This window comes from Mesoplodon densirostris, chromosome 4 (genome assembly GCF_025265405.1).
Source record: "Mesoplodon densirostris isolate mMesDen1 chromosome 4, mMesDen1 primary haplotype, whole genome shotgun sequence".
Classification (NCBI taxonomy): domain Eukaryota; kingdom Metazoa; phylum Chordata; class Mammalia; order Artiodactyla; family Ziphiidae; genus Mesoplodon; species Mesoplodon densirostris.
This window is the reverse complement of record NC_082664.1, coordinates 121542856-121558866: the sequence shown is the minus strand read 5'-3', so window position 1 is coordinate 121558866 and position 16011 is coordinate 121542856. Positions and strand designations below refer to the sequence as shown.

At 37.2% G+C, this 16011-nt stretch overlaps 1 protein-coding gene across 1 annotated transcript in view; it reads left to right on the top strand.

The window, feature by feature from the left end:
- ARIH1 (ariadne RBR E3 ubiquitin protein ligase 1) overlaps positions 1-15478 on the top strand; it is a 122807-nt gene extending 107329 nt beyond the window's left edge. Inside the window, exons 10-14 of the mRNA XM_060097039.1 lie at positions 893-1023; positions 4389-4446; positions 9191-9451; positions 10869-10981; positions 12118-15478. Of these exons, the coding sequence (XP_059953022.1) occupies positions 893-1023; positions 4389-4446; positions 9191-9451; positions 10869-10981; positions 12118-12202 (648 nt within the window). The 3' untranslated portion in view covers positions 12203-15478. The remainder of the gene's footprint in view (positions 1-892; positions 1024-4388; positions 4447-9190; positions 9452-10868; positions 10982-12117) is intronic.
- Positions 15479-16011: the final 533 nt, after the last annotated feature.

Below are 16011 nucleotides of genomic sequence, written 5' to 3'. Positions count from 1 at the left end.
TCGTGCCCCGGTCCGGGAAGATCCCACATGCCGCGGAGCGGCTGGGCCCGTGAGCCATGGCCGCTGAGCCTGCGCGTCCGGAGCCTGTGCTCCGCAACGGGGAGAGGCCACAGCAGTGAGAGGCCCGCGTATCGAAAAAAAAAAAAAAAAAAAAAAAAAAAAATGAGTAAGTTTAATTTTCTAGATTTTTCAAGAGAAAAAAAAACATGCCTGCAGGGTAATAACTTTGGCTTATTAGCAACCGAGAAAATGATACAGTCTTGGAAAAAAGAAAAGTGATCTCTGTAGCACAATTGTAAATGGACCACAAGAAAGTTGGGAAATTGAGTAGCCACAGAAAGAATTTACCAATCTTGCTTGCCTGATTCCTGAGGCCACATTGCTTGGGTTTGTATCCTGACTCTACCATTTGCTACCTGTGTGACCTTGGACTAGTTTCTTTAAAATTTTCTTAGTTTATTCATCTGACAAATGGAAATAGGAGTAGGGCCACTATAAAGATTATGAGTTAATGCATATAAAACACTGAGAACAGTGTGTGGGATACAGGAAGTACTCAATGATTATTTCTAGATGACACTAGAAGCATATATTATATTTACATGGAGAAAATGTTTAACCTCCCATAAAACTATTATTAGTATGTGTTTGGTTAAAAGTACCTAAAATGTTTTTTTCTCCCAACCCCACTAAAACAGATCCTTAAGTTGTTAACCATCTTAATAGCCAGTAATAATAACAACTCATTTTCAATGGGACTTGTTAAGTGTTTGACACTGAGTGCTTTACATGTGTTAATCACAATAAATGTGGTATTTAAAAATGAACCAAATCTAAAACTGGCTTCTCCTCAGTGTAGCATTGACACCAACTTTATAGTTTCTCTTCATAGGAATGTCCCAAATGCCATGTCACAATTGAGAAGGATGGCGGTTGTAATCACATGGTCTGTCGTAACCAGAACTGTAAAGCAGAGTTTTGCTGGGTGTGTCTTGGCCCTTGGGAACCACATGGATCTGCCTGGTAGGTTGGGGAAATGAAGGGAAGAACATGTTCACATAAGTATGTGATATATCTGCCACATATTATGAATAAGGTTTCTACCTCATGGAAATCACCATCTAGATAAATGAATACAGTGTGTGATCAGTGTTAAAAGTATATGCAAGATATCCAGAGAGAGGGATTAATAAGGCTTATCTCACAGATCATGTAACAGTTGAGTTGAACTTCAAGGAGGACTAAGGGTTCATTTGTTTAAAAAGTGGTAGGAAAAACATTCAGGGCAAAAAGAGCTGCATGAACAATGGTAGAATCATGTGAAAGTACATGACTTATCCAGAAAAGAGTTGCATTGTCTAATATGTCTTTCTAGATAATAGTTGAAAACTAAGAGACTTGGCAAAACTCCTTCCACAGTTGTGTTTTAGTTACCCTGCACCGCCATTAGACAAAACATTTGTTCCAACTTTAAAAATTGGAAAAATTGCCCAATGCAATCTAGATTTTTAGCCTTGCTTTGAAACATAGGAACAGGCCTGCATTTCTGTTTGGCAGAAATTACCTGGAATCGAGATGAAGCCTTTACTTTGCAGTTTGTTTTCCCAAGACCGGAGCTTATTGGCATTTTCATATATCATGATGGCACTAGTCACATTTGGTAGCAATACATACGTTTGTTCCAAGTACGTTTCTTATCAATTTGGGAAAAATACAAGTTAGATTGAGGATGCCTTGATGCATTTTTCTCAAAATGAGAAAATGGTAAAAGTGGAAATATTTCTCGGTGTTATAGTATTCAAATTGCCTGTTTCATTCATTTGTGTTACTTGCCTGTCTCCTATTGGTGTTGGCCACTCAAATTGTGGGGAATAGGAAAAGAGAAAGTAGGCTGGGACCTAAAGTAGTTTGGACATTATCAGAAGGATTTTAACTGGGAGTGACAAGATTAGATCTGTAGTTCAGATGAGAAGGTTCTGTTTTACGTGCTTTACTTACATACGTTATCTGGACATCGTGACTGCTTTGTAGAGCGTGGGTGGGAGGGGAAGAAATTGCAAGTTCAAGACAAGATGAGGAGGATCTGAACTTAAGACAGTGGCAAGTCTTCCCTTTTAGATTCATTAATTAGAGGAATAGTAAGAGGGATTATTTGTCTGAAATTAATTCTGAACCAGGTAAAAACTAATTGCTTAGATAGAAGTAAAGAAAGTGATTTTACCACTGTGAGAGCCAAGGAAAGGTATTTGGGGTATAGGTACTCTAGGTTTTAGGAGGTCAAACTGGAATATTAGAGTGTTCCTGGAAACTAAATTCACTTGAATTTATTTAAACAAGCCTAGTGAAGGGGAGAGGGAATAAGAAAGAAGAGATATTAAAGAGACTTTGTGTGTGTGTAAGGAAATCTCTTATCACAACTCAAATTTTCAATGAGCTGTATTGAAAAATGGAAAGGGTACAAACAAATGATGGATACAGAAGAATGAAGAATGGCCTGGACCAGAGGTGTCAGAAATGTTGCCTGTGTCTTTAACATTGCAGGTATATCATGCTGTGCTTTCTTGTTTAAATCTGAAAGTGCCTCAGAAATCTTCAAAAAAGCATTCCAAGTAGCACTATCAGTCATCTGAGTTAGAAGTATAGATGGACCCTGCTTGCTTTCTTGGCCTTAAAGTGCTTAATGTTGGCAGATTAAAGCCCAGAATGAGTTGAGGCTTAAAAGTATCTAAAAATATCAAAAGGAAAGTATAAAAGGATGTATCAGATAGAAAGAAGAGGTGTTAATAGTTGACCAGTAGAGGGCAAGAAGAGGCAGTCTTTGGGCTAACTTGAGTAGAGTAATTATTGGTAAAAGAGGATTATAACCCAGGCTGGGAGAAAATTAATAAGTCTCCTGACTCAGGTGATTTGTGGTCTGGGTTACTTTAAAAACTTCAAGATGAGATCAGTGAGCCATTGTTGGTTATTTCTGAGTACTTACGGAAAATGGAAAGGTACCAGAGATTGGGAGCAGAGAGAATGTAATCCCAAATTTCCAAAATTTCTGATTCCACAAGCTGCATATGAACTGTATAACTTAGTTTTTCTCTTATGTGAAATTCCAGAATCAAATGGTATTATTAGGTTGATGGATTAAGGAATGTTTGGTAGATTTCAGCAAGGTATTTCATTGTGGACTGAGAGGTTTGTGGCCTAGGCTGTGAATACAGACAGGGAGGTTTGGGATTAATTGAATGACCATTTCTTGGAGTACAGATAATAGGTTTGTGCCTTCTAGTGGAACGCTTTAAAGGTTTGCTGAAAGGCTTTGTCCTCATTTTTTTATTCACATCAACTATATACTGCTTTTCTGGTCAGTTGTACTGATGATTTTCTTGAACTAGTGTAAGAATCTTGTATACATTTTGGGGTAACATCGAAGAGGGATATTGACTATATAAACCATTATAATCCTGAAGGACTTGGCAAGCTGGAATAATGAATGCAGTTTAACAAGATTTACATTAAATTCAAAATTCTTCTGAGAAGATTACTGTTAAAAGACTCTGAAGACTTGAACTCACTAGTTAAGAGCATGGGCCTCAGTTGCCAGATGGGCATAAGTTTAGTTTCCATCTCTGAAGCTCTATTTTTGTGACCTTAAATATGTTGCTTATCTTCTCTTCATCTGCTCGATGAGGATAATATTTCATAAGGTGCTTGAGGGGATTAAACGTGATAGTACAGTTGAAGTCCTTAGTAAGTGGATGGTATGTAGTTAACACTCAGTAAACATCAGCTGCTCCTGTAATGTAGGTTCCCATAAAAGAAAACAGAGGAACAAGGGAAGTGCCAGTTTTATACATCTCCACTCTGAGCTGACCTCTCTAGGAAGATTCAGTGATTCTTGTAAACTGTAATAGCATATAAAGCACATAGCACAGCACCTGTTACATAGCAGTCTGTCAGCTGTTGGTTTTCTTTGATGTATACAAGTGAAGATAAGAAGGTGAGTAATTCTGGAAAAACTGGGAATATTTGGCTAAATAACAGACAACCTAGGAGATGAGGTGATCTCTTTCTTCAAAAATTGAATTAGAAGTTCAAACTACAGTTGGTAAGTGGAAGTTCTAGAATAACAGTGTTTTCTAATGATTATCGGTAAGCTGATTTGAATGGACTGCCTCAGGAGGTGGAGAACTAACTGCCTATTACTAGTAGAGAACTGACACACTATTATGGAAAGGATTCAAACACTAGGGGTGTTTGTTTGTTTTTTTGTGCCTCAGTTTATCTGTGTAAAGGAGAGTATTGGTTCTAGGTAATCTCTAAATCCAGGCTAATATTCTGTGATTTGTTCCCTTTTCATTGATTTATGGCTTTATGGAATCCTCTTCACTTACTTTAAGGTACAACTGTAACCGCTATAATGAGGATGATGCAAAGGCAGCAAGAGATGCACAGGAGGTAAGTCATTTATTTTCAAACAGTTGAACAGGAATAATATGCATTTTATGTTGATTAGGGAATGATTTAGCTGGAGTGTTCAGTTCTGAAAGATTTGCTGAAATGACATTCCAGTAAATACTGGGTATCTGTGTACCTGTAGAGAGGGGATATTATGCAAAATGCATATCAGGAGTACTCCTATTTATAAGTTTGTTTGCATTTTTAAAAATTAATCTAGCACACTTTCAGGTTTCAGTAGTCTTCAGTATCAAGACTTCCCCTTCCCAGCAAGGAGACTAAAGAACAGTATTTGTTAAATGGCACTGCTGCAATTTATATGCAGTCTTACTTCTTTTAATTAATTAATTATCTCATTGTTCATCAAGAAGCTCTAATGATTTTCAGTGAGCTGATTTGGAATGAACTGTCTCAGGAGGTAGGGATTTCCCTCCTACTGGATAGGGAAATAACCCACTATTGTAGTAGAAGGGATTCAAACCCTAGGTGTGGATTAGATTCGGTAACACTTTTAGTTCCTTTCAGCCTGATAATTCTGTCATAATAGTAGAATCCTGGAATTTAATCATTCTTTACATTCATCTGTTCTGTGTTGAAATTCCCCAGTTGCCCCCCAGAAATCTTTTTAAATGGCTTGTCTTGCCAGGATGCAATCCAAAACAAAACCTGTTTGTTATTGTTTCACTTTTTAAATGCTTCTTTAAAATTTATTATAATTTAAATTACCATAAATACAAAGGAATATATTTATATAACCTAGGCAGTCATATTACAGACTTTCACAATATTTGTTATCCTTTTAAAGGAGGAAAAAACCCCCCCACAAATTCCAATGTTGATTTAAATTATATTTATTATAATACGGCTTAAATATGTTTAAACATAAAACCAGCTGTAAACTCTTAAGCAACTATACAACCAACCAAGAAGACCACAAAACCAGTGGAACTTAAGTTAAAACTAATTTGACAGATAAGTTATTTGCTGAAATTAAATTACTGTTGATAGACTGTTGTCAGACCAGGTTTTTTAAATTTAGGGTTACCCATACTACTAAGTGCCATGTGATAATTTGTTCTCCCACCAGTTTTCTATATCTCACCTATTGTACGTTCACCCCTACAGTGCGTCAAAATTTGATTTGATCAGAATTTATCATTAATATATTCTTTTATCACTTATTATTCTCAACTCTGGTGCAGTTAAAGTAATCCTGCTTAATGCCAGTTTTAGCCATTTCACAAATGTAAGACCTGAAAATGTTGATTCTCATAAGTTCATTCATATGGTCTGGAGTGTTTGTGTTTTCTTTAGGTTATTATCAGATTTTTAATATTTAAACATTCCATGGTCTGTTTAAACCAGATTATTTGGCACCCCTACTCCAGTTTTGTCTAGCATCCTTAGACTCCAGTTTGAGAAATATCACCCCGTGTAATCTTTATATACAAAACTCTACAATGACAGTCATGCGTTTCCTACCTCCCATTTGGAATCGATTCTAGTGTTGCATTTTATTTAGCTCAGTTTGTCATTGCATTTCCTTCTGTTTTGGGTTTGTTTGTTTGTTTTTAAATCTTAGCCCTCATGGCTTTCTGCTTTTGTTGTAAGCAGTCACAATTGTCTTAAATTCTGCTGGAGAGACCATAAATTTTCCTAAAATTTTCTTCTAATTTTGATAATATTTTTTTTGAGTCCATAAAGAACTGTTATTTTTCTCTTATGCTGCATTACATTTTTCCTAATAACCATGTTAGACTTTTAGTTTTTACTTATCCTGAATGAAGAGTAGTCTAGTTAGATCTAGCCAGATATGGTATTTGCTGACAACAAAAAGTATATGGGTTATCCTTGGCCTTACCTGGTCTGCATTTGGGTGCTGGTAGAATCCCTTTCTGAGGTCCACAGGGAGGGTGGATTATTGGGCATATAGCTTCTAAGCCCTGCTAATGTGTAGATCATAGATGCTAGAATGCATTATTTTTCTAGCTCATTTCTTTTGGACTAAACTAGAATCTTCTGATCCTGTGGGTGTACAGGGAAAAATTTCATAGAGTGCCTGTATTTGTTTGTTTATTTAAGTGGGAGCCATACCTCCCAGAATGGAGCACACCATTGCACACATCTAGCATATTCTTTCCTCACTTCCCCTACTTCCATACTCAGGCCTAGTGTTTTCTGGGAGTTATAGTTCTTAAAAAGTACTAGAAGGTTGGCACACAATACAGAAAGAACATAGATGGTACTTTGAGTGCCTTGGAAGGATGTTACCTGTGTTGTAGAAAGTTGTTGACTTAATATACTATGCCACAGTTATGACAGAGGTGGACATTTGAATTTTCTTTTCTTTCTTATTTTTATTTTTATTTTTATTTATTTTTTTGGCTGCACTCTGCAGCTTGCAGGATCTTAGTTTCCTAACCAGGGATCGAACCCAGGCCCCTGGCAGTGAGAGTCCTTATCACTGGACCACCAGGGAATTCCCTGAATTTTCTTATCTACTAGACTGACTTTCTTTTCAAATTAGGTGCTAGAGATAACAAGCTTACTTTTTTTTTTTTGGCCAGCTGGGCCTCAAGGCTTGTGGGATCTTAGTTCCCCCACCAGGGAATTCCCTGAATTTTCTTATCTACTAGACCTGTGAGTTGCCAGATAGTAAATATTTTCAGCTTTGCTGACTATATAGTCTCTGTTACAATTACTCAGTTCTGTCCCTGCTCTTGAAATGCTGACTCAACCATAGACTTAAAAGAGTGGGCATGGCAGTGTTCCAAGTTAACTTAGTTTACAAAAAATAGGCAGCAGCTGGATTTCACTCACAGGCCAGAGTTTGCCTACCCCTGTTCTAAGCAGTCAGGTTGTTGTTTTGTTTGCTTTTCCAAAGTGTTTTCAGGATACTGATTGCATTTCTCAATCCAGATTCTGGCATTTGATTAAAATTGGGTCTTATTTGCAGTGTTGGTGTGGGTTTTCTTTCATGTTGAATTTTAAAGGTATTTTAGTGATGCAAGCTGTTTGAGAATTGTTGGTCACATTAAATCAAATGCTGGTCACATTAAGTCCTGTAACATACATTTTAATATGTGTTTTAGGTTTTCCATTTCATCTTGGGAATTTGACAGGCTTAAAAATATTAGTGCTTTGGGGGGAGATAAAATGCCAAGCAGCTTATTTTCTACATATTATATTTTTAGATATAATTGGAATAATTTTCCATCGTGTAAGCATTGATTTAATACCTACCTGACTGCTGAAATAATATGGCTTGTGTAGGTTTTTTGAGATGTTTCAATGTTGTATGATACTGGATCATGTGATTGGCTAGTTATGTGGTTCAGAGATAGTATTTGTAAGCAAGAGACCAAGCATAGGGCCTAGTAGTATCTGTGCTCTTAGTAGGCTTTAAGGCATGAGGAGAGGAAGAGGAGGTGATAGTAAAAGAAAAGAAATATGTATGTATGGTAAGAAACCCTTTCATGGTGGTTGCATTTAACAAGCATTTATCATTTTCTGCATATTAGGTGCTAGAGATAACAAGATTACTTTTTTATTTTTTTGGCCAGCTGGGCCTCAAGGCTTGTGGGATCTTAGTTCCCTGACCAGGGATTGGAACTGGGCCCTTGGCAGTGAGAACAGAGTGCTAACCACTACTGGGCCACCAGGGAATTCCCCCAAGATTACTGTTTTAAAACTGTATCTCCTCTAGAGATTTTCAGTATAATGGGAGAGACCTATGTGAATTCTTTTTGCAGTATGATAAATAATATAAAACAAATTTAGACCTGATATTTTATATATATATATTTATATTTTTGTAATACTTCATGTACTTTAAAAGACTCTTCATAAAACTGTAGTACCATAGTTATGTTTGTATATATATTTATTATATATTATTTTATAATTATACTGTATTATATACTTAAAGCAGTACTTTGTTAATATCATCAACTATCCAGTGTTCAAATGTCCCCACTTATCTCATAAACTTTCTTTTATAGTTGGTTTAAATCAGGGTCCATACAGGTGCACAAGTTGGATGTGGTCCTCTAATCTATAGGTCCTTTCATTTTTTTGTTTTTTTTTTCTTCCCTTGCCATTTGTTTGTTGAGGAAGCTAAGTTATTTTTCTTGTAGAATTTAACACATTCTGGATTTGCTGATTGCAGCTCCCTGGTTTTATTTAATAGGTTCTTCTGTCCCTGAATTTCCTGAAACTGGTGGTTAATTCTAGATAATTGAATTCAGACTTGATTTGGGGAAGGGTGTGGAAAGAACACAGAACACTTAACTGGTGGTACTGTATAGTTTCTGTTGCATTATATTAGGTGTTATATGATGTCTGGTTGCCTCTCTTTTGTTTTCTACTTTAAAATATTGATGTACCTTATTACATACCGCAGAACAGAGCTATCCAGTAGAACATTCTGTAATGATGGAAATGTTCTTTATTACTACTATCTAATGTGGTAGGCACTGACTGTGATATGGCTGTTGAACACTGAGGAACTGAATTTTTTACTTTAATTTAATAGCCACCTGTGACTAGTGGCTGCTGTATTGGAAAGTACAGCTATAGGACATGTAAAAAATATTAAATAACAAAGGTAGCAGTAGATGTCTCTTTGTTCCCGATTTTAGCCTAAATTCCTATACCGTTTCATCAGTAAATATGATATCAGCTTTTGTGTATATATAATACATTTGTTATAATTATGTGACCTTAATTTTTCTTAATGGGACAGCGATCTAGGGCAGCCCTTCAGAGGTACCTGTTCTACTGTAATCGCTATATGAACCACATGCAGAGTCTACGCTTTGAGCACAAACTATATGCTCAGGTGAAGCAGAAAATGGAAGAGATGCAACAGCACAACATGTCCTGGATTGAGGTGCAGTTCCTGAAGAAAGCAGTTGATGTCCTCTGCCAGTGTCGTGCCACACTCATGTACACTTATGTCTTCGCTTTCTACCTCAAAAAGAATAACCAGTCCATTATCTTTGAGGTAGGAATAGTTACTGAGTGGGGAAAAACACCTGTGTGTCATAGGACTACTTGCCTTTCATAGATTAGATATATAGAGTTTTAAAGTTTACTCTCTGCCCAAAAATGTGGATTAAAAGTTTAGTGTTAAGGGCTTCCCTGGTGGCGCAGTGGATAGGAATCTGCCTGCCAGTGCAGGGGACACGGGTTTGATCCCTGGTCTGGGAGGATCACACATGCTGCAGAGCAACTGGGCCTGTGCACCACAACTACTGAGCCTGCACTCTAGAGCCCGCGTGCCACAACTACTGAAGCCTGTGTGCCTAGAGCCCGTGCTCTGCAACCAGGGAGGCCACTGCAATGAGGAGCCTGCACACCGTGGCGAGGAGTGGCCCCTGCTTGCCACAACTGGAGAGAGCCCCGTGCTCAGCAACGAAGACCCAACACAGCCAAAGATAAATAAAATGAATAAAAATTAAAAAAATTAAAAAAGAAAAGTTCCATGTTTATTAGGAAGATACAAGAAATTTAGATTTCTTGCTGTAAACTACGTTCAAATTGATGTGGTTTAGCCAGCTAGTGATTTAGTGTGCAGGCTCTGGAATTAGTCCTGAATTTGAATCTTGACTTCATCACTTTTTAGGTCTGTTGACTTGAAGCAAATTACTTAACCTCGTCTATATCTCTATTTTAGCATGGGGATAATTTTTCTATAAATGTTAAGAGGTTTAAGTGAGACAATCCATGTATAATGCTTATGTAACACCTAGCACGTCATAAGTTCTTTCAAAGTCTTTATTCAGGCAAAACTAATACATGGTATTAGAAGTTAATATGGTGCTTGCCTTTTGTGGAGAAGTAATGATTAAAAGGGGGGCTTTTAGCAGTAGAGGTTTTTCAAGTAGAGATGCTCATTAAAAATTGATGCATGCAACATTGATGTTGATAGATGGCTGGGTAATAACAGTGACTAGCAGATGGGAATTTATATGGGTAAATATATAGAACTAGCCATAGTAGTAAAGGATAACAAAATTTTAATCTTCCATACAGTGTTCTCTTATAAGAAGTAGATATCTAGCTAGATATAAAGAATAATGGGTTTCTTATTTTTCCTCAAGCTTTAGCCAATAGCAGTTTTCAGAACTGGAAGATTCCAAAACCTTTTTCTTATGTCCTTTCAGATTGTCCTTAATATTCTTCCAGAGGTAATGGATAAATCTTTAGTTCTTTTAATGTTTAAAAAATTGTCCTGGAAAAGAAAAAACAAGTTGTTAGGGGTGAAAGTGATGAAGGGCTTTACAGGTGCAGTTAAACCACCTGTGAAAATTAGAAAATTGGTGTTGAGCCACAGTCTATCAAGGAAGCAGCTAAGATGGTTTATCTTTTAGCTTTCTTTTGAAGGCAAAATTTACTATATATTTTTCTTCCTCTTACAGAATAACCAAGCAGATCTAGAGAATGCCACAGAGGTGCTCTCGGGCTACCTTGAACGAGATATTTCCCAAGACTCTCTGCAGGATATAAAGCAGAAAGTACAAGATAAGTACAGGTAAGGTTTTCTCCAGTAGTTGTTGAACAAAAATGTCGGCCACCGGTGGTCTGGTATGCCTTAGTGGTGAAGTTAGATGATGGTGAAACTTGGGTTTAGCATATTCAGTAACTGAGCAGCTGCCATGTTTCTCACAGATTGCTTCTGTCCTTTGGGCAACAGATTCCAGGTAGTGCTAGTCAGGCATAGGGAGGAAATCAGCTTTTTATCCCACTGGCTGATTCAGCTTCTTCCATGCAGTTTTATCTATGTAGTTGCTGCCCTGACAGGAAGAAGGAGCCCCAAAAGGGCAAGTGGCTATTAGGATGAGGGGTGAGATTATGATGCTGGCCCTAGCCTAGGGATCCTGTGGATCATGGCTGTTGACAAGTGAGCTACCCAAACTTTTTAAAGAGTTTTTCTAAGGAGAAATTTACTTTGTCCTAGAGATAGATGATACTTTAAGATATGTTACCACTTAAGTGAAAGATGCAGAATGTTTGCCTTCTCAACATGGAGCTCTTTCTCCCACAGTTGTTTTCTGGCAAATACTAATATCTTTTTAATAGTAGTAGAAACCTTTGGGTATTTGGAAGACTTGGAGATTTAGTCCTAAGTAACATTTTCACTTCCCTTAGCCAGCTATAGCTGCCCCTAGTACTTTAAGGTTTTACAGATGTGAATAAATAACCCCTGAAACTACTTCTTCCTAAAACTGTTTACTTACTTGTAGAATGACAGGATTGAGTCAGGTGATTTCTAAGGCCTTTATTTTATTGCTCTAGAATTGATTTCCCAAAACTGGGAACATCAAAAAATACCTTTTTAAAATGAGAAATAGTCATGTCTTTACATCTAGACCTGAAAATGTGCCTCTTAAAAACAAAAACAGGTGCTTGGGGGAATTCCCTGGCGGTCCAGTAGTTAGGACGCCCAGCTCTCACTGCTGAGGGCCCGGGTTCAATCCCTGGTCAAGGAACTAAATCCCACAAGACATGTGGAACAGCCAAAAAAAAAAACAACAACAACAACAAAAAACAGGTGCTTGGTTCTAAGTCTGGATAAACTGTAGGGAACCTTAAAAAATAAGTAAATGCCTCTTTTTTTTTAATATTGGAGGCTGACAACGGGTTTTTTTTTTTTCTCTTTGATTACAGATACTGTGAGAGTCGACGAAGGGTTTTGTTACAGCATGTGCATGAAGGCTATGAAAAAGATCTGTGGGAGTACATTGAGGACTGAGAATGGCCCTGCATAAAATGAACTCTGAAAACTTTATCGTCTAGAGTGCTCATGCAATTAAAACAAACAAAACAAAATAGATACAAACAAGGAGGCACTAAGCCTATTCTGACACCGCTGGTCTATAGGACCAGAACTCTGTTTTGTTAATGGAAAGTTTAAGTAAATTATATTGTAATAAAAAAAAAGGTAGATAAACCATTGTACAACAGTATTCTAGGCCGCCAACAAAAGTGTGACAGACACACTAAAAGCCCTCCAACTTTAACTTGTAACGTAGCTTCATTCTCAAAGCTGACTCCTTTTTTTCATTTTCTTTTTTCCTGAGTGTAGTACAGTTAAAATTTAAAATAGCTCTTTGACACTGCTTTTCATGTCCAGACCAGCCATTTTGTTGTACTTTGGTAAAGGACCTCTTCCCCTTCCTCCCCTGCACATACGGATACACCCAAACACGCAGAGTGTCTCTCTCTCATACCCCAAGGTCATGAGTGAATGATGATTAGTTCCTTGTAAAGAAAATTCTTGGGGCGGGGAAGAGGGTAGGCAGAAAGAGGGGTTAAACAAACAAACAAAAAAAAAACAAAAAAAACTTTGTATATGACTTTTAAAACAAGAGGACAACACAGTATTTTTCAAAATTGTATATAGTGCATATGCATGGACAAAGCAAGCGTGGCACGTGTTTGCATAATGTTTAATTACAAAAAATATTTATTCTTTAAAAATCTTCAAGATTATGTCTTTTGCTGTGCATTTTCTTTCAGTTTGCTTTATCTTTCCAGGGTTGAGGGTTGGGCTAAAAGGTGTGTTGGTTTAGCACCTCTGGAAGACCTATCTAGAACTCTTTGATTTCCCTTTCCTGAGATGACTTTGCCCTCTCTGGTTTGATATGTTTGTTGCTAGCCATGGGCCTCATGCCCTGAATTCCCAGCTCCTGGTTGGGTATAGAGAAGTCAAGTTCTGACTAAATGCCATGGCCTGATAAGGGCTGCAACAGGGAGCTTTGCTGCTGCAATTCAAGAATCAGCCAGTCCCCAACCTCATCCCTCTCCACGGCCTCATGCATCTACGTAAGCCTTTGTGTGCCCGTGTCATATAGCTGAAGGCTTCCTGTCACATCCAGAGGAAACATTTCAAAAATTTTTCCCCTTAATTGCTGCTTTGAGCCTTTTAAGATTTTAGTTATGGCTCTTCTCTCACCCCTTCTTTACGTTAGGGTGTCAGATAGAATGTTTTTCCTTTAAATATAAATAAATAGCCATTCACTTACTTTCAGATTGTGAATTAAAAATGGCAGATACTGAAATTGCTTATGTGTGTTGCTGTGGGTTCAGTTTGAAGGCAAACACCCTAGAACTTGATATTCCCATCTAGTGCATTTAAATAGAAACCACTGTTTGCTTCTTTTCTATTGTCAGCAAATAGGAGAATTAATAATGTGTTTTAGCTGTGATGTCCATTTTTATGAAATTTCTACTAAGAGCTATGTTAAAAGTAAAGGGTGGTGGTGGTTTTATTAACTATGTATCTGTTTAGGCCATTCTTGCTGTGGTATTTTTCAACAGATTAGCATCCCTAAATCTGTCAGTTTTATACAGGAGTACAGAGTGAACTAGGCAACTAGATTGAGGTCTTAATACTAAATACCACTTGTGGCTGAAGGACCTCTTTGTCTTCCTCTAAATGTCTTGCGCCTAGGGAGTGTTTACCGTTTGTGAGGCAGCTTTGTCTGCTCTTGCATTGTACATCTTATTACATCATTGGGAAGTAGGTTCACTTTCCTCTGGCCTTTTGCCTAAGTTAGGCTTTGCTAAATCAACCCTACTTTTCCTTTTAGAAAAGGTTGTTACATGAGATGTACTTGCAACTATTCTTTTCCCATCAAAAATCAGTGAATGTTTGCTGAATATATTATGCTGCTTCCTTAAACCACTTGTTGCTTTAGGATCAACTTTACCTGTACCTTTTATTCTCCCTTCTCTTGCCACCTTAGGTGCAAATCTGAACTCAGTGTCTGCTTCTTCCGTATTCTCTTCTCTTCCCCTTTCCCTGTCAACCATTTGACTTTATTTTCAATGACTGCATCAATCTTAAAAGACATTTATCAAAACTAAGGATTTTTTTTTTTAAAGAAAGCTTGAATAAGTTCCTTTCCCTGGTAACTTTGAAAAGCAGCCAGAGTTGCTATCTAGATATATGTGGTTCCATTAAAATGTTTTGTGTATGTGTGGTGTTTTTAAAAAACCTTACCAGTTAACTGCAGTATCTAAGTTTGAGTGTCATAAATCCTTTTTACATGCTCCCCTTACAACAATTATCCAAAAACAATGTGTGCACTTCATAATATCAGCCCCCACCCATGGAGGAACAGTGCTTTTTAGAGCTGCTTTCTAGTTTCAGTGTTGGCATATTACCTGAGGGTATAGCAATTGTGAGTGCATTCCCTAATTTGTATGGATCAAGATAAATTGGCATTTTCCACTTCCAAGCTTTTAACAGCTGTCTCCATATTTGACAGAATTCCCTGAGTTAATTGCTTTCATTGTTAGTAACTTCAGTGACCCCAGCTGGGATAGGCAAGCCATATTGTATGACAGCTTCCCTGTTTCACCTACCTAAGTCTTTCTGTCAGAGGGCTCTATTCATGGTCAGCACCAGGGTCTCCCTGTCTTCTTGAGGTCTTCTGAAAAGTGCATGCTTCATTTGAACAATTCATTGAGCAGTAGATGGACTTTAAATGATTTACAATAAAATGTCGATCCAAAGCGCAGGATACAAACCACAGTGGTAAAATTGAGTAGTATATAATATCATCAGACTCTAAATTCTGTGTAATCTGCTGCGACCCAGATTGTATGTGTTTTATGTGTGTTTAAATAAATATATTAAATACACAGGTGTATACATACACACAAATATAACAGATCCAAGACTGACTGACTTGATTTGAAATGGTTGAATCTGCAGTGTAAAATGTGGATCAACCATGATTAGGAACTGAAATTTAGCATAAGAGAGAAAAGGACTTGATGTAACAAAATCTTTTAGCTACACATCCCAGTATAGAGCACTTGGGGGATGGGAGGGGGAGGGTTGGTGAGACAATCAGATCGGTAAATTGATAAAATGCTCCTAACCCTGTAATTTTGTGCATAGAGCACCCTGTGCTGTGGAAATAACTGTTCTTAGATTTTCATTGTAACTGGACTGTTCAGGTTGCCCAGAGGGAAAGAACATTCCTAATTCTAATAAAATAAACTTTTATTTTGTTATTCCATTAGTTACTTATGTTTATTTTTATAGGTAAAAGAAAAAAGACGGTGGCCTAACAGTCACCTGCAGTATGTGCCTTATTCACTGTTCCTACTTAACATGAAATGTCAAGGTTTGGTTCAGTTTCTTTTCAGGGAACTGTGAATGAGACTATCCCCAACAATTATCTTGGTTAATGAAGCCTTCAGAGCATTTTCTCGAAGACTTCCAATTTCTGTGTCTTGAACATTGAATTTAGATTGCTATTCATGTTGTAACAGTGATATTAAATGCTCAGTAGATCTTTGTCAATTTATAAAGATAAAATATTTAAAAAGTCATTCTCATGCTTAAAACTCCTTCACATTACTTCCACTTATCTCACTTTTAGAAGCTGATATCTCCCATAGGAATGGAGGGAGAGTTGTCTTAAAGAAGGTCCCAAAGTTGAGATCTTTGTTATTGATATTCTAGCCAAGTCCAGATTTTAGGACAATTTAATTTGGTCTTATTTGGATCTGTAATTATGAGAGTTCATTTATCACTTGTATCTT